General features: G+C 36.9%; 1 protein-coding gene across 3 annotated transcripts in view; it reads right to left on the bottom strand.

The window, feature by feature from the left end:
• Positions 1-5187: 5187 nt before the first annotated feature.
• The window catches only part of p4ha2 (procollagen-proline, 2-oxoglutarate 4-dioxygenase (proline 4-hydroxylase), alpha polypeptide 2), a 30699-nt gene continuing 11154 nt past the window's right edge, over positions 5188-24732 (bottom strand). For 2 of the 3 annotated variants that reach the window (XM_042499139.1, XM_042499140.1), the window contains exons 3-15: positions 24444-24540; positions 23917-24068; positions 21717-21854; positions 19891-20130; positions 17678-17874; positions 16670-16846; positions 15588-15658; positions 14777-14876; positions 14027-14080; positions 12137-12202; positions 9196-9264; positions 7438-7534; positions 5188-6509 (exon numbers count right to left, since the gene is read on the bottom strand). In XM_042499139.1, coding sequence (XP_042355073.1) covers positions 6439-6509; positions 7438-7534; positions 9196-9264; positions 12137-12202; positions 14027-14080; positions 14777-14876; positions 15588-15658; positions 16670-16846; positions 17678-17874; positions 19891-20130; positions 21717-21854; positions 23917-24068; positions 24444-24540 — 1529 coding nt within the window. In that variant the 3' untranslated portion in view covers positions 5188-6438. Of the gene's footprint in view, positions 6510-7437; positions 7535-9195; positions 9265-12136; positions 12203-12269; positions 12330-14026; positions 14081-14776; positions 14877-15587; positions 15659-16669; positions 16847-17677; positions 17875-19890; positions 20131-21716; positions 21855-23916; positions 24069-24443; positions 24541-24732 lie in introns of all 3 variants that reach the window. The other variant, XM_042499141.1, reaches the window with a different exon arrangement.

Raw genomic sequence — 24732 nt, 5'->3', positions numbered from 1 at the left:
AAACAGCACTTATATTAGCAGGCAGCAATATGCCTTAAGGCCCAGTTATGGCTGGTCTATTTTGATGCTGAAAGCATGTATAGGTTATAAGTTAGTGATAATTAGTTCTGTTAGAGAAAAGTTATCGTGTTATTCAAACGCACTAATTTTACTGAAAGATGTTTTGTTGGACTGCTAGATTTGAGGTTTGTAACTGTTACAAAGAGTAAGTGTTTTGTTACTCCTCCTGAAAGTGACTTGAATTTTATATTGTATTATTTATTTTGCTGTTTGATTGATAAATGTAGATTGCTCTACATTCATTTTACTTGAGTGGAACAAGCTCTTGCATTAATTTTATTTTGGAGAGACTTTATATCAGACTGTAAAACACACATTACTGGTTAAGACTGGGCTATTTTTTGTTGGGGAATAATGCCCTGCAGTGTATGACAAGTTTTAAAATGTTATTTTCTGTAAATTTGTTGTTATATTAATTGAGTAATAAAATTTTTTTAGTTAGAGCAATAAAAAAATAATCAATAGATTAATTGATTAATCGATAAAAAAAATAATTGTTAGGTGCAGCCCTTATCGTGGTCAATGCACTGATAATTCTGATTCGAGCTCCAGAGCAAGATATTCATATTATGTAAATTTACCTCGGTCAATGTCATTACAAGCAAACTTTGTAGAAAAAAAAAGGCAGCAGTCCCCCCGCCTCCTGTGTTTTCTGTCCTTGTCCTTCTTGCTTATCTGTGCATTCTTGTTTGGGCTTGGCATCCCAAGAGCATGATCTAGGTTGCCGCCAAGTAGTCTGGGTCGAATGATGTTTAGATGAATCCCATCAGGTTTGAAGCGGTCCTTACAGTTCCAACAGATGTTGAAATTGTGAATAAACTTTATTTTTTGGGAAGACACACTGATGTCAGCCATTTATTCAGGGCAAGGAGTCTTAGAGTAAACTCTCTATTCCTTTCCCCAAGGTTGGAATGGGGCCTGAAATGAATATATTTTGTGTCACTGAGCTTCTCTAGGAGTAGGGAAAAGTCTTTTTTTCAGGATCTCTGAGCCAGTTTTCCTTCAAAGAATGTGAAAAGACCCAGCATGGATAATGATCCTCGTATTATTGCAATCAATGGACTTACAGCATGTCACACCTACCAGGTACCCTTTAAAATCTCCTAAATTATTCCAACAAATTTACTATAATACTAATAAACATTTAGTGAAACTATGTCTAGGTCCTTTCACATGACAGATGTCTTCATGTGTGACATACTGCGATTTTACCAGCCATAAAAGGCTGCGTACAGTTGTGTGACAAAAGATCATCAATAGATCAAATCCAAATTTTTGGACTGAGTTTTCATTTCCAAATCAGTGCAATAGCCTGGAAGGATCTGGCATAGCTCCAAGGGGGCATGAAAGCGTGTGAAATTACATCCTGGGAAAAGGGTGAGCGTGACAACTACAAAAGCCATTCAAAAAACACACTTAGTCCTTTGATTATTTTGACACCTAAAGTAGCTGCCGTTTTTCTTCTATCCCAGGGGGACATTTTAAAATTGTGACTTTAACAAAACATGCAACATAGGTTCATGCTGTGGCGGTTGACTATTTTTCGGCCACTTGAGATTTAGAATGCTACTCAAAAAAGAAAAAAAAAGTTAAAAATTAGATGCAAGAGCAGTGCAAGCAGATGGAGATTGAGACTATTTGTTATTTATGAGAGGGCGGAAAGGTGCAAAAGAGGCATTTCAAATGTTTTTAAGCACTGGGACAGCATTTGTGTTTTCTATTTGGCTTAGGAGTGGGACATTCAACTTTAAATTGTCTTGTTTTGTATTTCACTTAAATACCCTCAGAAGGAATGAGGGTTCATGGCATCATTTATCATAGTCACAAACTGTTAAAACTAAAAATATCATTTGATTTTCACATTTCTGACTGTCCTTGAACACATCAAGAACGAAATACAGGAAATACACTTCCATCAAGAATGAATCAAAACTAAGCTTAAAATGGCTATATTTGACATGTCTCCTTTAAACAAACCAAGCATGCATGACAAAGGTTTTTTTCACCCACAAGGTTTCATTTTGAACTCTTGAGTTTCAATGACCAAAAGTTATGTTTTTAAAAGCTCATTGCTTCCAAGCTAAGTAACTGATATTTTGGCCACTGCTTTGTATGTAACAGTTTATTTGGGTAAATTAGTTATCACATGTACATGTTGCTAAAGGAGGCTGTGTGCACTGTGATGCGTGTTCATGTGTATTGTGTCGGGGTCTACAGCCTGGTTGATACCCAATTAATGATAAAATAAAATTAATTAATTAAAAAGTGCTAAGAAAGTGTCAGCATGGGAGGAACTTTTACTCTATAAAACCTCATGGAGCTATTTTTATTTATTTTTTTTTTTTCTTAAAACTCTCACTTGACTTTCAGTTTGGATTACAGATTTGCTAAAGGCATATAAAACAAAGTTACATGCAAAAGTTTGTTATATTCCAAATTCAAAATATTGACAGAAAGATTTTAATTTTTATTGTAAATGCATATTGATTCCTAATATTGGTTATTGATCTCCTTAAACACTAATAATCTGTATTGGCTCTGGAAAAACAATATTGGTCGAATCCTAGTATTAAGTTGGTTTATTACATTTTGTTGGTTTTGTGTGTAGCTGTCATCAATATTCTACTGAAGGGCACTGATACAGTTTTTAAGGAGGATTTGCATTTTGCAGAATACATTTGTTTGTTTTTGGTAATATTTCAATCCCTATTGAATATACACGTAATATGGGTATTTGTTTCAGAGGGAGAGTCAAAAATTCTAACGCAGTCACTCAGGAAATCTCATGGAAAAATACCTGTAGCTCCAGGTAGGGTCAAGGTAGACAAATGAAAATCCCAGCCCCCCCCCCCCCCCCCATCCTCAGAAAAGTGAAGTACAGTCCCTTACCTTCCAGTGCTGTGGAAGAATATCACCGTGGTGGCCCTGAGAGCCCAAGGCACTGTAAATTAAGAAAAACAAACACGCTGATTAAAAAACACCTGCACCAATTGACAACAGGTGCGCAGCATTTCTAAATTATGGTCGCGTGATTAATCATTCATAAGACTACACACACAAAAAAACTTACACTTCGATTAAACTACACGATTGACGGATAACCGACTTCAGTTAATGTCAACAGCCACAAACCGGCAACAACCGCGGCCCAGCCCGGTGCATCAGTTTTTAATGTCCCCTCTAAAGCGTTTCCGTTGTGCTGTCTGCGGCCTTTTTGCAGCGCCTTTGCATAACACTGCGCATGCGTTCTCAAATTAGTAAAGATGTTTCATGATTTGGTTGTGTTGTGTCTTTTTGCACGTGCTCTCTGAATTTGTGGAGAAGGCACTGTACAGACTAAGCACTGACAGCTGCTAAGACTTAAGATATACAGGATGGACCTCTGAAACATGATGCATCGTTAATTAGGCCTACATGTTGAATAAAACACACTGTTATTAGTAATCAGAGAGAAAGTGTGTAAAAAGTGTCTTGATAACTGAAATTAAAGAGTCTTACAGCACTGTAAGGAAGCTACATTGTTCAAAATATTTGATGTGCATAATATGAGGGAAAAAAGGGAATTCTCGGCTGAAAAAAAGGCATGCAAAGCCAGTAAAAGGCTGTGCAAAACGAGAAATGTACACATCACAAATGCAGGCTTGCAATATGTGAAGAAGCATTGCCTCACAGTAACCTATGTTCAACTACAAAATCCATCACTAGGTCGAAAACTTCAAATGCTTCCAAAACTGACTTGCAGATTGTTTAGATTTGGGAGATGAAATTATGTAACTGTAAAAAGTTTTGAAAAATATCCAAATTTGAGGCTGCAGTTAAAATAAATGTCTCAGAGTGGCATGGTCAATGAATGAGAAACTGCTTGCCTGCTGTTACGTTTATGCAACCACAAAGTCTGTGGTTCAAATCCAGTTGGGGACTTCTGTTGTGCGTCATCTCCTGGTTTCTCTATATATGTCTGTGAATTCTGTTTATGCACATACTGATTTGATGCTCACACCTACAACATTTTCAATGCATGCATGATGGGAACCATTAACTGCCATGTTATGATTATTGTGTAAGTTTTTGAAGAAATGTGTCTTGTGTACTTGGACCTTAAACCTTGTCCCCTTTCTTCTCCTCCCACTCTTCCATATTCTCATACTCCACCTATCCCCTCCCTTGCTGCAAGCACTCCACTAAGTTCATGAATCCATGTATAGCTGTTTCCGCAGTCATGTCCCTATTTCAGCCCCCCAAGCACATTCCAGCGCCATTAATTCAATGTACATTATAAATGTTACGCCCACAGTCTCCTTGCGCCTGAGCAAAGCAGTCACAACAGTATTCACAGCCAAATGCGATGTTCCAAAACCAAAACTGCACCCAGCGGGCGTGAAGACATGCGTGAGATGTTAATACTGAAAAAAAACTGTGACAAAGAAGCATAAGAAATAGCATCATTTTCAAATTGAGCAAATGTTCAATTTAGCTGAAAGTGAGGAGCCCAAGTAAGTGCAGTTCAATGAGCATATGGCTTTACATGTGCCTGCTGTGATGTTCTCTGCCACAAACAAAGAAAACAAAGTCACCCTTGTCATTTTATAGCCTTGCTGTATTTATATTTCAGTGAACATTTAAAATATTTACCCCTGTATGCCCCTGTTAAAAATACAACCCCAGCTTTCAGGGGGTGAATCCAAAAATACTTGGGAAGCAAGAACTCCAAAATACTGGCTTGAGTGTAGTTACCTTAAATGCCCTTATTTATGAATGCATTTCTGTGAGTAACAGATCTGTCATCAGCTATACTATTTCACATACATATACATACATTATACAAAACATTTAATAGGGTGGGTTATGTGTGTATCCAAGCATGGGGGGAATTTGTCAGGCTGCTTGAACTCAGTTGTACAGTCAGGCAGTTTGTACAGCTCCTGTGCAGTTAGTTTTGTCAGACAAAGTTTAAAATAACAGATCGGGACGGTCAGTCCCCGGTGAGCTCCCCAGCTGGCTCATAATTACAGTGCAATGGCTTCCAGAAAATAACACTGGAATTTCTATATCCATGCTTCATGAAATGCCCCTGCCATACGGTGAGAAACCATTGCAAGTAGTGAATGAACACACGAAACATTTGAATAAAAGACACTGTTTATTGACGTGTTGGTTTGCCATCTTGTAGAGAAAGCACAAAATGTAACAGTGTAATAATTTAAACACTATATAAATAAAACCATTATGGACATAATTTGGAAGAAATACATTTCTCTGTTGTGTTTGAAGGAAAATAAAACACTTTGGGTGCAAATGATGAAGAATGGAGACACAAGATATATTTATAGTTGAACCACAAAGTAAATCTTTTAGCAATGGCAATAGAGTCAAGCCAATTTGTGTCCAAAAGACGATAAACGACAGCACATGGACAGTACCAGCTCATGGCTTTACTTTGCATCAAAGGTGGTTTTGTAAACTGAATTTTTTAAAATAGTAACATTTTGTTCATTGCTTTCAAAAACCTTGGCAAACAACCTGAAAATGTGCTCACATAGTAGCATTAGGTAATTGTCAGCTTTTTTATTATCAGAGTGTGGTTCAAAGTCCATCACCAAAAGCACTACTTTTTTCATTATTTATCAAAAGCTAAAATGAGTTTTTCTTTACCTAGTTGCTGCCTTTTATTTAGACATATGTTAAATGTGTATAGTCTGTCTTAGTCACTTAACCTTAAAAACAAATCAGAAATAGTTCCTTGTGAACATAATTTGGTCAGAGTTTTGTGAAATCACCTGTGTTACAGCTAAGATACTTGCTAAAAAATAAGGGATTCTCCATATCACCACTAAAGCTTTTACTTTGACAAGTTAAGTCGAAAAGTTAATTGTGCAAAGAAAAAGCTTAGCGTAACAGTCGCTGAGTGAAAAAACACACAGGTTTAGTCACACACATTAGTTTTTGGTATCAGTGGGGGAAAAAAAAAGTTTTGGCAAAGGACTCATGTATTTGGATAAACCAGTAGTTCAATTCTGCCTTCGACTTCATTGATAAAATGGATGGTAAATTCTATTTTCAGTACACATTTTTATTACTATTATTTTTAAATCTTAAACCATATATTTAATTGCATGAGGGGAGAACTGAGTTCTGTTTCTTCTGGTAAAATAAAAGTTATATTATCCAACAGTGTCATAATTTCCTCATAAAACATTCCTTATCGTGTAAAAAAATTAAAGGAGAGAGGTGCTGAATAACATGTCTCTGAGTTGCGTCATTGCCATAATTTAGGCACTGCTGAGAGTGTGTGTGTCTGCGTGTGTGTGCGCGTGTGTGCATGTGTGTGTGTGTTTATGCAGGAGTGTTTTTGCACGTTCCTTAGGTTTGGGTCAAACTTCAGTCTACTTCCGTCATGCCACAGGGTCTCCTGAACTCCTGTCCTCGCTCGTGAATCCACTTGTTTGACACTGACCAAACAAAACAGAAAAAACAAAATGTGAGGACAAAAAAATAACAAAGCAAGTTAATAAACCTGTGTAGAAAGAAAGACACTTTAAGTCTTCACTACTACAATTTTCCATGCTAGGAAATGGTATATGCATTTAATATACTGTATATGTATATATATTAACACTGTTCTCATGATTAAGCTGCAGTTTTTGGCAGATTTCGTTGTTACTTGACAAGAATAAAGCTCTACAATTGCTTTCGTTATTAGTCAATCAATAAATCAATTTACTTGTCACATGAAATCATAAAAATACAATTTCAGTTACATGTAATTTGTTGGTTCCATCAATTGTGCATTTAAACCAATGAATAATAATAATAATAATAATAATAAATATATGCATATATACATTTGGTACTGAATTCAACCATTTCAACATTTTACTCTGCTTGAGGCAGTTTGTAGGATCTGCTAATCCACTACGGTCATAAGGTGTTTAAAGAGAGATTAAGTTGGGTGTCATGAGCCAGCAGTAAAATGAGATTTATTTTGGAAAAACAGCAGAATTCAACCTTGGAAATTGACATGAAGGCAAGGGGCAAGCTGCAAAGTGCAACACTATTGCACAATACTTGAAGTCACCATGCTGCCCGCCATATACAGAATAATATTTTAAATATAATAAATTATTCATATACTGACGAGCACATGAGTAAATATCAGTCTGTGGTGGGGCTGTACAATAATTCAACATTACATAATATTGACTTTATATGAATCATATGGTGATGATATCACCATATGAATTATAAAACGTATTTTACATGAATGGTTCAAAGAAAATTGTCACAACAACATTTGTTACTGAGGATGTTGTCTTGTCTAATGGATAATCCCATTCAATTTATCAATACTTGATTGGGTTGATCTCAACTTTGACTCACCCCATTTACTTCCTACTAAGACAGGACAGGCTGCGTGCCTGGTCCTATAGTCTCCCTCCCCGCTCTTGAACAGATTGTACCAGAAAACTGCCGTCCCCTGTGGAGAAATGGAACAAAGATTTTTGGTTACATTCAAGAGGGAAAGAACATGGAAACACAGATGCTGCGTTAAAGAAAAGACCTGGGACATGCTGAGCAACGCAGACCCAAATGTTCTCCATCAGACTTTAATTTGTTGAAAAAGTATGCTATTGACTGTCATTGTGGCAAAGCAAGGAGATAGTGTTGCAGCAAAACAGCAGAGTAAATTCGAAGTAAAATTTGAAGATACTGAAAGTCCGTAGGAAGATATCTGGGGATATACTCTGTGCCTTAAAACTGCACAGAAAATAATATAATTAAATTTATGGAGAGACTCTTCATTGAAAATAAGCAGTGAAATTAACGCTGAGCTGGCGTGTTTGGGCTGGAGGTGGGACAAAACCAACATCCAAGGCCAATTATAGTTTGTTTTTTTTTCAAAGATACACAAAACAAAGAGTGCTTCACACCACCTTCATAGTGAAAGACATTGAGGTGAATGGCTGAAGGACTTATTTGAGATTTCATGACCCAAGTGTTCAAGGAATATGCAGGTACAAGGAAATAAAGACACATCTTCTTGACATATTTGGGAGGGATGGGAATACTAATATGTTTGACGAACACAAGCCGCTGAAGATGGATGGAGTTCAATGTCCAGTGAAGGAAAGATGAGGGAGCAAAAAAGCTTAATGTTGTTCAGGTTAACAAAGCATTGGCAGACCATAATTATTTATTTATCAGTTTTTAACATCTTATCTTTGTTTTAACCACTCCAATGTGATGTCGTCTTCCTACACTACTTATAATTTTTTTATTGTCTTCTATTGCTTTTATTCTTTGATTTTCTTAAATGGATTAATTCAGTTCTTAAACTGCCATTCGAGATCTGCCGGCCCTGTAACTTCTGTTCCTTTTAGTTCTGTAATCTTGTTGACCTCTTGAATACACATTTTGTTCTTGCCTCTTAGTTTGACTGTTTGAGCACTTCCTCTGTCTGGCATACTTGTTGATGTTTACTTTATTGTTCGCTGAGTTCCTGACTTTGCTTTGTCTGTCAAGGCACTTTGTAAACAACCGTGTTTAAATGTGCTATATTAATAATATTTTTAGTATTATTATTATTATTATTATAAGGAGACCTCTTCCTTTTCGATTACAGAATATGTATTATCTTGTTGTGTGTTTAAAGTGTACACTTAACTGACTGAAAAATATAACTATAAAAAACAATATTAGATATATATAGGCACCGCATTAAAGAGACACTAAAACACAACTGTTTACAGTAAGCTATTGCTTGCCTATATTGCCAAAGCTTTGTTAATTGACCAATGAAAATAAAATCAGTAATATATACCTGGGGAAAAAACTTCTGATATAGCAGACAATTCATAGACAGGTGAAATGTCTAGATAATTGATGACATACCATTATCAGTTTTCATGTACAAATAATGTCTTTGCCAAATTCCCATGAAACACATGCTTACAGGATTTACAATAATACAAAAGTAGCAACTCTTGCCACATCAATTATCAAACATTAGACATTAGATTTGTTTCCCACTGCCTAAATTAGCAGAGTGAACACACTCGACACAGCATCAGCTGGCACCCATCTTAGTATTTCTTCATACACAAGTGCACACAGAAAAACACATTCTTTTGTCATCACCTTTCTAGGCCAGATTGCTGCTCCAAAGTCAGGGAAGACGGTGGCACCTCCTGCCTCCACGTCACTCATCTGAGAAAAGACAACAAACTTGTTGGCAATAGTCTCTATTTTCCTTGAAGGGAAGGATCGGATCTTTGGAAGTGGGGCTGTATGACGGTCTTATCCATAACTGGTGTATAAATTACAGTAGAAGACGGTGGGCACAGTTCCAGTTTGGAGCAGTAGATAGGAGTACCAATGTAGCAATGCACTACAGTGGATGAGGGCAGCAGTAAAATGTATTTTGCCACCTAAAAAATGTCCATCTAAAAGAGTCAACATCTGTTTAAAAGTAAGCAATATTCAGAATATTTTCACCGCTTTACCTTGCCACAGAAAGCCCTTTTTGACGGGCAAGCCATTCTCAGCTCCAGTTCCCCATCTATGCTCTCATCAAAACCACCAGAATCCACTGAGATAAACAATATTTTTAGCCCTCTGAGCATGGGAGCTGCTGGTCTACCGCTGTCTCAATCAGTTAGTTTGCTTTTGTTGTCGTTTGCTTTTGGTGAATTCAAGCTAACCCTTTTAAATGCCAAAGTCACACATTAACACAAACTAAATGATCAGGGCAACAAAGTCCAGCAGCTCCTGCATTCAGCAATGTTAAATTACTATTTTTCTCAATGGAGTCTGGCTTTGATGAGAACAATATAACAGCTTCAGTTTACCATCAAACGTCGCGGTCTGACAGCAACATGAAGTGGTAAAAATATTCTTAATAAAGTGTACACTTACACAGATGTTTATTTCTTTTAGGTGGCACTAAAATATGTTTTGCTTCTGCCTCCATCCACAGCCGTACATTACTTAGCTTCTCCGTCTGTTCTCCTGTCTGCTTCTCCAAGCTGGGGTGCATCAACTGCCACCTACTGAAGGTAATACACGGACTACGGACTCAAACAATCACTTAAAAAAAAAAAACACACTCTGCTATTCAACAATCCTCAAAGGATGTTTTTTTTTTTTGAAAAACACATCTGCGTTTATGGCATTGCAAAATCTTGCATACATTTGTTTTACTTTTCAAAACAACATATAACATGTCAACATAAACTGTTGCTAGAAAATATATATTTTGCTTCAAAGTAACACAAATGTGATATTAATGCAGATATTAGCCTTAAAGCATCTGTTTATACATCCAGAAATACAAGTGGATGCTGATTAACTTACAAATTAAAAGTTAAAATGTAATTTCATTAGAAAGAAATATTTAAAAATGATTGCCCAATGAGTAGTATATAATTAAAAAAATACAAGGTCCTGTAAGGGAGCTGCAAGAAATAAAGTGCACAAAATGACAAGTAATAGTTACACAGCAGTGAGATATGAGAAAGTTGTGCACTACAGTGAGGGAAAACTAGGAAGACTACAGAAATACTTCTTTCAGAGCAAAGGGAAAGGGGATACCATCTTCTTTTAAACTGACACACACAAACTGTGATAAATTCCACACACAATTTATCACATTGTTTGATAAGAAATTCCAAATCATGTTGCATAACTGTGATTATCAGCAGTTTTCCATAATACATATATTTTTCCACAAGTCAAACATATTTGTTGATCTTGACGGTGTGTTATCTAAAATATGTGCTTTTTTGAGGTTTTTTCCCAGTTTACTATATCTATTGAAATATTTCTTGACTAACGTAGTGCACAGTGAATACATGTGTTTTCTTTAAGTGATGTTGTCCCATGAGTTGATGTTTTGGGGGCTATTTGTTGATGTATGCAGTGTGTTTTTGCTTTTGATGTGCACTTTGGTATCAGCTATATTCCTCATGTTTCGTCAGTTTATACCGCGTTGTGTGTCTGTTGTTTTTATGTGTAATGTAATCAGGGCCACCTTGTAAAAGAGAGCTTGCTCTCAATGGCTGCCTTGTTTAAATAAAAAATAAATACACACGTTTCAGTGTCATGCAAAATATTCTTGGGATCATTCTTGGACAGTTATTACAATCAAACTGGTTTCTAATTCTTTTTGCAATGTTTTGATACAAGAATTTAAAGGTGCTTTATGTAACTCTGGGGAGACGTAGCTGATTGTTGCGTCTTATTCCTAGTTCTTCAAATTTCAAAATCGCTTTGGGTTTGTAGTCGGACCAAAAGCATTGGTATTTGATGACCAGAGAATGAGACCCAACAACTGACTAGCTATCTCTTCAGAGTTATGTGCAGCACCTTGAGCCAATTTATTTTTATTTCTGTAGTATTTGCTACAGTACCTGGATATAATTACCCTGCAGAAAGGTCCTGCTATACTGTCTTATCTTGTCCACATCTTATGATTAATTTGTTTATTAAGAGAAGTTTCATTTACAGTAGAGCAATAATGTACTAAAGCACTTCAACATCAACCAAGTCACTCAAACACTCAACTTAAATCAATCCCTGGATATAAAAAAAAGCAATTCAAGTGCATTCATCATTCAAAGACATATTTTTATCTCCCTTAAAGAATAACTGCATTCTGTACTGCCCCGTGTTAGCAAGGGTAAAAAAAAGAGTGGCTGCTACATCAGCATGTTAATGGGGGATGGCCAACAAAACTCTCCACAATATGTACTGGAACTGATTGACATAAAAATTATATTTAGGATATTTGCTTATAAAAGTTTCAGTCATCCAGGTGATGAGACATTTATCCAGCACCAAGTATTATATCCCCCCAAATCTGTAGAAATATTACAGCCTCTTGCCTAATTAGATCAATTAACTCTAAATTTTTAACTGGTATGACCGTACGACACACTACAGCCCAAATGAAAAAGTCAATCAATCCAAGTCCAAGATTGAACCAGAGCTTATGCATATGCTCATGAAGCTAAAACATAAGAACGGCGTGTAGATTTCAGGGACTGCCTTCAATCAACGGCGACATGATGCACGTACTTACGTAGTTCAAAAAAGTTGCCACACGATTTCCAGTGCCTAATCTTTTGAAAGCATCAGGTTCATCTTTCTACAAAGATAAAATTCAAGAGTGAAATCAATGAAAACACTGCTCGCTCTCACGCACGTGTACTTACGTAGTTTAGGAAGGTAGCAAGTCTATTTCCGTTGCCCTTGAAGTTGCTGTCAAAAGGACGCTGCAACAGATGGTTAGAACATTTAACTCTTCACCAAAAACACTCCCAGTATGAACCCGCCACTAAAGCAAATAAGTACACTTCACATCAAATAAAATAAACCTCATTATCTGTCAGAAACATTGATTTACAACTGAATTACATTTTTCACCTGAGTTCAACAGCTTTAAATTATATTCTTCAAATAAGATAATGTACATAAGAATATAGAAATAACAAAGAGAACTTAATCCCTGCATATATTAATCATCAAGCCAATTATTTCCTTAAGCATAAACAGAACACAATGACCATTAATAAACTTACATAATGTGTACATTTTGTACATTCTTAACCTCGGGTCAGTTATGCAGTCAGAAAAGATGTTTTATTTTATGGCAAAACTTAAGCCAGCTGCACTTAGTACACACAGCTATAGATCATATAAAATTCATACTTGGCTGCCAGATAAACACAGAAATAACACAGCTCAGACCTCTGAAGTGTAAACATCAGGGATGGATGGCATTTTTCAGTTTACAGAGGAGAAATGCAAGCAAGAGAAAACAGCTGCTCGACAAGTAAAACAGATATTTAGATTAAATAATGGAACAAATTGTGCCATTTCTATGGATACCAGCACATACTGAAATCAAAGGAAACACATGAGAAGATACACTTGCAAAAGAAGCCACAATAAAAAAGAACCACTCTTTTGTAACAGTAACACAAAAATGAGGAATATAATCAAGCACAGAATATAAGCAGCAAAGAGTGAGAGGCAGCAGGAGAGAGGTGGCAGTAATATTAATGTTAGGATTTGGTCATACAGGATTAAACTTAAAATAGGAAAACACAACACAGAAAGGTGTGACTTTTGCTGACAAGAACTTTAGAAAGTTTAAACATGACTCATTAACAAAGATATGAAGCTAGAGGAACAGACTTTGCCACATCCATGCCTAAGTCCGCAACACACAACTCCACTTTCCATTTTGTTATCTTAAATATATCCCTTTCAAATGATGGTGATGTAAGGTGCTCAAATGTTGTTTAAATGTCTTGGACATGGCAGACAGTGTATCCAGTGGAACCTGGAACCGTTTTAATCACATAAGCAGCACTAAGTTTACTCCGTTGTACAAGTCGCGAAAGGGACCACAATAGCATTGCATTTTTGGGAGGTAACATGCCTGTGGTGACACAACAAGAGGGTCAACCCTCAGGGGTTTCTTTCTTTTTAAAGGAGGATGCCTCAAAATCAGGGTCCTCTTCAACATTATCCTCAGTCTCTCATGCTCGGGCTACACTGTGCAGGACAGCTACCTCAGTGTACTGCTGCTGCTGGTTGCACGGGTGTGGTGGCCACGCAGACAGCATTGCTGCAGCACAGCTGTCTATATTTCTTATGTTTTTTACAGCTGCAACAGCCCAAAGAGCACAAACATGTGCAAAATGTGTACAGGACATTTGAAAACAAATCATTATGTTAACTTTATTTTCACCCAGTTGTCCCTATCAAATTAAGAAAGGCATTAGATATTAAGAAAAAAAAGTAGAAACCTTTACGTAATTCAGGTTCCCAGCAATGTTTGGCCCACATATTTAACAATAAACTTCTCAAAACATTTTCAGTCTTTCAGGCAGTTGAAGCATGTCAAGTCATGTCACATAAATTTCCACACACACACGCTCACTTTCATGCAATACAAACTCACCCTTGAGAAGTCATAATGTGGCTCATACTGTCCTCCAACTCCATAGTTAGCAACCTGGTCAGAAAATAAGAAAGATGATTTCTTTTTTTTTCTAAAAAGAAATTAAATTCAAAAATTCATCAGCAAACTAGAATGCATGTACATGTATGGCATCTTTGATACTGTAAATGCTGTTATCTCCACATTAGTTAATTTATATATTGTAATCTAACCTGTAATTTACAGTGTGTTTTTAATAGGCATCAGATATGGACTCAAATAGGGAATACACTGGTAGAAAGTAGTTCCAGTGAGGTTTGTAAAATATGATATACTTCACACTAGCGAGTTTTCAAATCTAATGAATTGCACAAAAATCGGTTAACCTCCACTATGTTGGTTTAGGGGTGAAATCTAAGGGGCAGATTGAGAAAATATGTTTATGTTTTTTCTCATGTTCTCACCGAAGATCCCACTAGAAGGTCTTAACACAAAAAAAACCATCAACCTGAGTGAGCGTGACTGAGTGTAGTTCTCTAAAGCATTTTTAGCCTTTAAAAGGCTTTACAAGAGACCACGTAAACCTTTTTCTTATTCTGAGATGTTTGTGGTGTTTTGTCCACTGTCATTTGTATTTGTCTCTTTTTAATTATTCTGTACTACTGTTTTTGACACAGATTGTTTTAGATACATGCCGTATATCTAACTGTCATTATAATGACCATAAATATTAATATGTGTAATTTAGTCGTATGTACTACAGTAGATTACCTGTAGTAACTCTGCAGTGTCTACTGTAAGGCCTGTGATGTCTTCTATTCTCTGATTGACTCCGGCAATGACAGGGTCATCCTCTCCCTCCAACCATGCACTGAAAAATAAAGAAAATGTGTACACATGACAGTATACACACATAGTACAATGCTAACATGCATGCAGACGCAAACACAGGATGGATAAGTTATGTTAATTGAAGTCTGAAAGTGCTCACTGGGGATTAAATGTTTTAGTTTCTGTCATTCTTCCCCTGTTTCTCATCAGTAATCAGTCCTAGTTATAACGACTATGTGCTAAGTTTGTGCCAGATTGTTTATATTGCTTGACTTTAGGCTACGTCCACACTGCAAGCCTTTGTGCTCAATTCTGATTTATTGCTCACTTGCTTACTCTTTAAAATGTGGCCAGTATCAAATTCTGCTGCTGAGCTGGTCACTGTCGTGAACTGCATGTATTAAGGGACAATACAAAGATGTCACACACAGCACACTGTCACAGGGAAGTAAGGATCGAAGCCACTGATGTCAGCATTTACGGTTTAATTCATAAGTTGATGTGCAGTGAAAGCCAGTGAATTCATCAGCAGATGATACCAAGGACAAGGAGACACATGTGGAGGTGGACCAAATGAGAACTGAAAAGATCTAAAACAGCAATACAGTAGTGATTGGAGCGCCTTGGTTTACACTACAAATGGTGACAATAATCAATAATAATCAAACCTGAAAATAATTAGCTTTAACCATGTATTAATGATTGAAATCCAAGTGAAGGCACCCAAAGATCTTTTTTCTGCACAAGTTACCTTTTTGATACTCTGTAGTTGGCTGTGGTCAGGACTCCTGTTTTGGGGTCACGGACAGTAGCTCTGGCAAGCTAAAAGAAAGCCAAAACAAAAGAACCCCAAAGAAATAAGTGTTTTTCATCATAAACAATATACATCTGAGTTTTTCCACTTTTTCCAGTCTTCAAATATGTAGACATATCTATACTGAGCCAAAAAGGTATTTTTGATTACTCACACCGAGGGAACTTTTACTAGAAATGTACATACTGAATATCTTTTTATCATTTATTTGCAGATTGAGAGGCTTTTCTCTAAGAGAACGACTTTTAAACAGTCAGTATGTAAGAGTGTAAGAATTACTGTTCTGTACAACTAAATTTGAATGTGTCTATAATAAAAAAGAAGCACTTTATCTGTACCACTGCCTGGCATGATAAGTTCATAGATAGCACTGCTACCGAGAACAATCTTCTCGGTATAGGTCTAATTTAGGCACTGAAAAAACAAATATTTTGTCTTTTAAAGAGTTATGGTGTGTTTACTGTCAGCCCTTGATAAGGTTATTATCAGGCACAATGCTGCAAATCTGAGTGTTAATCCCAGTAGATATTTTCAAGTTTTAGTAACACTTTTTTCAGAGAATGAACTACAAAAGATACATTTACATAGATACAAGTACATCTACTGACAAATTCAATATTTAGAGCACTGTTTGGAATGATAAAGCCCAGCTTAATACTACAGTAGAGCTGGCAGAGTTTTATGTATGATGGACTGTCGTGTATTTGTTCAAACATGCCTGGTTCAAAATGAAATTAAAATTTTCTGGCCTATATACAAGATGAGAATGCATCTCTCAGTAATACAAAAGTATAGTAATACAATTAATACAGTAATACAATTTACAGTGAAAAGGGAAGAAGAAAGTACTACTTTAACTTATTGTATGTAGGCTATCTGTGTTGCAGTACCACAGATTAAAGACAATGCCTACTGAAGGGAAAGTATGTCAGTATTGACTGGCTCTTTCTAGAAAAAATGTCCCTTTCTCTTGTGTTAAGAGCAGAATCGTATCATTCACTTATTGCATCTTGTCTCACCCTGGGTTTCGCCAACTCCTTAATCTTCTCTATCTCCATGTCTGACAGGACGTTCAGATAGCGTACGATGTGGGGGCTGTCCCACTCATCCTCCTCTTTCATAGGCTTCAGCAGGAGACGAGGGTTCTTCTCACCATCCTGGTAGCGACAGAACAAACGGCTACGCCTTGCCTCGTTCTGATAAAACAAACAGGATAATCTCAAGATATTACTGTCATATTTGGAGGGTCTTGAATTAGAGGGACTGGAATATAAAGCGCTTCAACTGCTCCCCACTGCTACTATCTATTTTTACAAGATGATGTGTTGCTATGGAAACTTTTTCAAACTAATGGTGCACCCAAGCAGGTTGTTACATCAAGTAGCATGTATAGACATTTATCCGTCCTTTATAGTTTTCTAGTACCTGTTAAGACAGTTTGAACCTATGAAGTTTCTAAATACAGTTGGGTAACCTCGCATAACTCCCCTAAATAACTCTGACTTTAAACTAAACACAGCTCTAATCAGCTGGGATAACTGAAAAAAAATCCGCCTCAGTTGATCTGCAGAGCTTTAATAGACAAGAAAAATACAGGATAGCTGTAAATATACGTTTGTAAGACTATTCTTTTACCAAAGTAAAACAATTCCAGTTTTATAAAAGTGTGTTTTATGGCTGTAGTTATTCATTCATTCATTTTCCGTAACCGTTTGTCCTCGTAAGGGTCGCGGGGCTGTAGTTATTGTGTTGGCATCAGTATTAAATACACGTCTGTATTAACTGTTGAGTCTCTAATCTATTTTCAAAATGATCTTTCTGCCCAATTTTAATGGATTTAGGCAAAAAGTGTTTTAATATTTAAGTAAACAGACATTTACAGCAAAAATCAGACTATAAGGTAATAAACAAATTAATCTGAATAAAACTTAACACTTCAGATATGTATGCAAAGAAAGAATATTCTGGCTGCCTCTATGTGACAGGACTGCCTTCTTAATGCCTTTATTTTTCTCCTCATGTCTCACCATTTTGACCCCCTCTCCTCTGCAGAGAGCCTCATAGACATCCCTCTCTGGGAGATGGTCTTTGGGTCTATCGTAGGTTCCCAGCTGGATGGGCTCCTCAGAGGCAGGCTCATACTCCTGCTTCAGTTCATTGAGCTGCTTGAACAGTAACCGCTCAAAATAGCGCAGGTTTCCTCCTGCCCTCTGGTGACTGGGGTCTGTCGGTACAAGAAGCATTGGTTTGTTTATGGATCAAGTATCAACTGACAAGTTTAATAACCTGTAGAACGAAGGAGAAACTGCATTAAATGTTCAGCAAACTTTGACATTTTGAGAAGTGTTGTCCTTTTTAATGGCTGATGACATCACCTGTGCAAATAACAAGCCCATTCAGCATAATTTAAGAAAATAAATAAATAAATAAAATTTGCAGTGATTCTTGATGTCTTGTACCTCTCAAGCTTCAGTTTTGAAAAGCTTTGAATATTTATTTACTTTAACGGAGTACTGTATGGTTTAATTCAAGACAAAACAAATCTTCAGCAAACTCCAAGGTTGTGAAAAGTAACTATATAAATTTACTTGAGAAATGCACTATAAGCACAATTTTGAAAAACCTGGACATGACTATTTCCATTTTAAGCTGCTTAATACTTCTACTTAACTACGACCCAGAGGGATATATTGAAGCTTAAACTCCATAACATTAATTCAGTGGCTATAGTTACTAGTTACATGACATATTGATATAGATTTAACCAACAGTATATGAAGCAGTTAAAATATATCAACAGTAAAAGTACTCATTACACAGAATGGCTTATTTTAAGTACATTTTGTTGCTTGTACTTTAGTACTTTTACTTGGGGTTATTCTCTACTTCAAGTGTCTCTCTTGTCCTTTGGTAAGAGTTTGAAATACTGAAGCGAGAGATAGCAGACGGAGCACGCCCTCTTGTGAATTTTTAAAGGTAAAACATTGAACACTTACTGAGCAGATGAATTAAAATTAGCAACCAATCACCAAAATTACAGACAAGTAAACAACTGGTACTCTTAGTATTGACTGAAGTTTTTCCTTCATGCAAGAGAATTAGTTTGCTGGAGGCAGTTCAAACTTAAACAGGGAGTCCGACTGTTCAGACTAGGATTCAATAAACAGCATCAAGGAGTATGCATGCTGCAGTGCACTGAATTTAATGCAGTCCTGTCAGACAGCCGGTGTAAAAACGTCCCTACTAAAGTCCACCTGCTGGAGAAAACAATTGAGAACTTTGATTGAAAGATTTAACTGGTACTTGATGGAACAATATTCATGTGGGTGATGAGATAGCAGCAATATCTTGTTTTCTTCCTTTTCTTATTTTTTCTTGCATTCATAAATGATCTTACTTGCTATGTAACACACTGTTACATTAATGTGTTTGTTCTGACTTTGTATATTTTTGGTTTCTATTTTTTGGATTGTTATTTTTGTAGCTATTTTAAACAAATGCAATATACTGTATATCATATCCCCGTGAAAACAGAATTAAAGTGATCACTTGCTTAGCTCTCTGCTCTTTCTTTTCCTAATTTTAGATGTTTGCTTATTCTGGACTACACATTCCTTTCTATATCCTTTAATGCTTCAGTTTTCTTCAAAACGTGTGTATGAGTTGTTACATGTGCATTTTAAATGTTCATTGTTACTTTTGTAGCACTTGTTGGCATTAAGTGTGTCTAAGCCTCCTACATCTGCTCTATCTCAATCCATTTCACTTGACATCTAAACAAGCATACCAAACACCTTAAAAGATGGCCTGCAGCTGTCATCGAGGCCCTTGATGCAGAGACTAAAATAACAGTTACAAACCACAGGCTCTTACTTTGCGTGGACAACACCCTGCTGCTCTGGCAAGCACACAGCACCACTGCAGTGAGAGTGAGTGAGCACTGTAGTGATAGGTGAAACAGCAAGAAGACTACCCATCAATTACCCCGCAGCAGAGGACTGCGGCTGCATTGGTCTGCTAACTGGTGTCTGTATGTGTTATGGGAGGCTACTGAAAAATTCAACCGTGCTCCTTAAATACGAGTGCTATTTTAGAGCTCTAAAAATTGAGACCATGAACCCATTCACCCCTCGTTTATAGCTGTAAGAAAGACTGACTGAGCAGCTGACATAAATGAATGACAGTTTGTGTAATGTGTGTTTCTGTGCTTAATCATTTCACACAATGTGTTGCATCTTACCGATGGCCACCAGCCGGCGTGTCAGCTCAATGGCTCGAGGTAGGTCCCCCATTTGGTAAACAGAGTAGCTGAGGTAGTCCAAAATGTCCGCCTTAGAAACCTCAGTTTCCTCGCCGCCATCCAGCTGCTTCAAGGACTGCTGCAGCCACAGCACAGCATGGTAATAGTCTGCATCGTTGTAAGCCGTCTTTCCCATGTCAAAGCAGTCCTCCACTGTTAGTATGGCATTCGAGTGCATACCTGGAGCAGAATTCAGTCAATTTAAATACTGCTTTTATTGAGTTCAACAGCCAAAAATTGCATTCCTTTCCTTACAGTTATTACCATTTATTCATCACTGAAGGACTTTGTTTGAAGACCAAAATTTTTCTTTGTTTTATTTTGATGATATCTTGGTTCTCAATTCACTTTGTAGACCTACGCCATTTTTTGTTTATTTTTAACGATGTACCGTCATATTCTCATTTTTTAAAAGATGTTTCTGGCTACAATTTGGTTGGTCATAATATATTGAGTATTTTAGTCTGATACTTAAAACAAAAAAATAATTGGCACATTTCTTTCGAAACAGGTGCATTGGGGAGGGATGAGTAGAGCACAGTTTGCTAACAAACTCCCATACACTATTTTGCACAAAAAAATAAAAAAAATTAATTGACTGATGACGGTCTCGTGAACAAGACATCACAATAAATGTATTTCTTTTGAAAGTAAGACAGTGTGCAGGAGTTGCCTATACTATACTATGCATATGCTGACAACTGATTTTCTCTGCATAGGTTTTTTTAGAAGTTGTTCTTAGCTTAAGCCTTCTTGTTCTTGTTTTGTTTTTTTATGCACAACTTATGTAAAAATAAAGTAGTGTGGCTAATTATGCTTCCCTAGTGTCATTAGTGTCCCCTCACATCAGGTTTATACGTTTCTGTAGAACTGAACATTATTCAAAATGTGAAAATGTAAAGCTATTTCTACCTTTGAAGGCATCCACTTTGGTCTTTTTTGAACATTTACCATATCGGCGGTTGTAAATTGTTTGGAGGCAGGTTGAGATATGCCAAGTCTGTCAACTACAGTTACTGGACCGTTGCTCGGCATGAAAAGCAGAGCCAACTAGCACATACACATACAAAAACAGGCTTGTGCCTTATTAACAAAGCACAGACACATACCTGTAGAAGTATGCACAAATACACACCTTCTCATACCTGTGTTGTGTCCAAATTGTGTCAGGAATGTCACTAAAATGGGAGTGCTGTTCAAACCTAGCAACTAGGCACCAAGTGCAGCTAGGTGGCCATTTATGATCAGTTATGGTGCAGACAGCATGTTGCTAGATCGGGGTCCTCAGATCTGTAAAGTCCTTTGAGCCTTTACTGTGATGAAGGGCTGTATTAACAAATAAAGTTAAACTTTACAACATCTGTCTGTGTATGATGCAACTAGAATTGTGTCATTTGCTTTCTAATAATATAAAAATTTACCCTTAGTCCAATCATGACCCAGAACCAGAGTATTAACTGTAAAATAACCTCACACGTTACTCTAACCTTAAACTAACAGTAACTTTAACTTTAAGCTCAAGCCCTAACCCTTGAAGAAGTGAGAACTGGTCTACATGACCTAATTTCACAAAAATGTACCCTGTCAGGAGGCCCAAAACTCCAACTGTTTTTTACAAAAACAGTAATATAAACACCCTAAAACATATCAGTTAAAAATCATCATGGGTGGTTTCAGTTTTCCTTCCTCTCTTTCTTTTTTAATAAAAAGAAAAATAAAACACTCCTCCACCTGTGCTAATATATTCATGTCAACTATGTGGTTACCTGGCAGCTTTCCTTTGGAGAAAGCCTCAGAATCCAGTTGATACGTGTCCTGAAGACGCATCAACGCCTTGGCTGCACCCGTCTCATCCTCTGCATCTGGGAAGTACTGTCTGTGTATGGACATGTTGGAAATGAACCCTGGAAAGAAAGTAAGAAAAAGTTAGGCTGGGAAAGTCAACTGTTTTAGCTAAATACAAATTCTCCTCAAATGTTCATGCTTCTTAAATGATCAAAAGCCAGTTTTGCTACTTTGTATCACCCAGGACAGTCATTTGAAATCCAGTTAAATGTTCTGTTTTGTCATGTTTAAATATAATACTTGCACAAAAAAGTGTCTTTGAAGGTTTGATTGTGCTTCATGGAAACTAACATGAAGGTAGAACATGCACATCACCATCAAGTTCCTTGGGTTTGTTTTATTTTAAACTATTTACTGAAAATCAAGTTAATGATACTAATGATAATGATGACTAATGATAATCAAACTGAAACATAAATAGTATTGATATTGATTCATCTAAATTAAGTGCATTAAACAATAAAACTGCAAACCAACCCCCTGTTTCCAAAGGACTTTTGTCTTTGTAGTTCTCTTTTTCTTCCTCTCACACCCATTCTAAATATATATTTGAAGTAAAAATGAGTGATAAAACAAGGGTTACAGGGGCTATTGCCAGTATCATTAATGTATTCAGGCTTGTAACCCAAAGTCAGTAAAAGTTTTTGCAAATAATCAGAGCCTTGTCAGATGCCTCTGAGTGACCAATATTATGCTTCTCGTACTGCCTTAACAAATCAGTTATATTTAATTCAATGTCTTGTGTGTGGCTAATGATGACCACAAACAAGTACTAAGCATTAAAAATATATTATTATATGTGGACTTCCATATTTCATTACTACATATCAGATATCACCATCTGCTGCTTGGCATGCTCTGATAAATCATATAAGAAAGTCCCAAGGGCTGAAGGAATATTTTAATTAAATATTTTTTTAAGATTTGCACATGCTCTGTGGTATTCAGCAGAGGCACCTACAATCTACATAAATGAGGCTAAACTGTGTTTCATGTGTGGTTGGCAAAGATCCAAATTCCATCCGTTTTTTATTAACATTAAAACATGTGAATACAAGAGTGTCATCAATGCATAAAGAGGTAAAGACATTTGGATAACAAAAAAAATAAAAAGCTACACCTAGTGCTAGTGTGAAGATGAAGAAAAGTTCAAACACTAAACTAAATCAATGCTTCCTCTTACGTTTATAAGGTTTACACCCAGTCTCTCTACTCACTCTGTCTCTCTTTGTCTAATGGCCACGTATACAGATTTATTTGTATGACACACAACTCTGCTCTTGCCATTTAGCTAACACGCGCACAGACTTTCAGATCTACACACACACGCACGCACACACAGACACACAAACAGACAGAGAGAGAGAGAAAACATGGCCAAAACATGAGGGGATGAGGAACAGCTGGAGCTAAAACATGACAGGCTCTGTTCATTTGGAAAGCAGAGTGATGAGCAAAGCTGTTCAGCTACAATTTCCACACTGCAGTTGTAGCTGAAATCACTCTGCTCACATCCACGCTAGATTTTATATTTGCTGCTTGCTCTCTGCTTGTGCTGAAAATAAGACCCATAAAAAAAAGGGGTGAATGCTGCCTTCAGATGCATTATACAACGTGAGAGATATTTAGACATGGTATGAAATGCATGCAATGTCAAAGGAAAGGTAAGAATGAACAGATGCAGAATAAGCCAAGGCAACCTAAACTGGAAATATATGAGATCTGGTTTAAATTCTTTCAGCTTGAGCAAATTTACAGCCAGTTCCAGATATATTAACTAATTAATGCAGAGAGAAAGAAGTAACAGAAACTCGCCTGGACACACATACAGAGCCTGTGCTTGTTCGCCTCTTCGCAGCCTGTGTCTGTTTACTCTCAGCCAGGCAATGGGCACAAAGCTGCATGTGGCCAAGAAACACGGACCCCAGGATACTCCAGGAGTCAATTTAAAACAAGTATACAAAGACCAACTTTTCCTCTTTCCCTATCAGAAAACAGCTTGCTCATGAGAAGAAGTAATACTGCATTCACACAGACAACGTCAATGCTCCAAGCAAAGCAAAATCACACCAATCTCATTCAGTTCCACTCCTCCTTCCCTCTCTTTCTTCCTGTTCTTACCATCAGAGGGGTTCTGAAGCACCAGTGTCTCCAGTTCAGACCACTCTGTGTTGAGTCTCTTCATCAGTTTGTAGGCGTTTACTGGGTGGGCCAGGTAGCCCTCTGGGTCAGAGGTGGACACTCTGGTCAGAGCATCGAGTTTGTTTGCCCAGCTAAGAGACAGATACAAACAAGGACAATAAAGTCATCATCATGGTCAGTGGTGGAAGAAGTTCTCAGTCCCTTACTTAAGTTTAAGTACTGTATATTATTTAAAAAATACTGCATTCTAAGAAAAAGCCTTGCATTGGCGAATAGTTATATATCTATCATATGTTAGTTATATATATATAATATGTTAAAAAAATATTAATCTGAAAAGTGACTTGTTATTGTAACGGTCAAAGCAATAAGTGTAACATTTATCTCTGGAATGTAGTTAAAGGATTAAGCAGCACAAATGGAAAAATTGCACTCCAGTACAGCACTTGAGTAAAGGTGTTTAGTTCACAGTTTGGATGTTATTAAGTCACTGGGTTCAAATGTACCTTTTGACAGCAGCAAGCTTGGACTCCTCTGCCTTTATGTATTCCCTCAGAGACTGGACCAACTCTTTTTCTGTGTAGATCAGGTCTGTCATTTGGCCTGCAGAGAGAGACAGATACTAAAGGTGAGGCGTCACTGAAGATGTATTTATTTCGTATTTCCTAGTCAGCCGTTTTCTAATTCTAATTTAAAACTCCATCAAGCATTATTTTCTTCATTTATTGATAAAATTTCCTGTACTGTGAGAGAGTTGCTACTATTGTACTAACAATCCCACACAGAACATTTACA

Source organism: Plectropomus leopardus, chromosome 13 (assembly GCF_008729295.1).
Source record: "Plectropomus leopardus isolate mb chromosome 13, YSFRI_Pleo_2.0, whole genome shotgun sequence".
Classification (NCBI taxonomy): domain Eukaryota; kingdom Metazoa; phylum Chordata; class Actinopteri; order Perciformes; family Serranidae; genus Plectropomus; species Plectropomus leopardus.
This window is presented reverse-complemented; position numbering and strand designations above follow the sequence as displayed.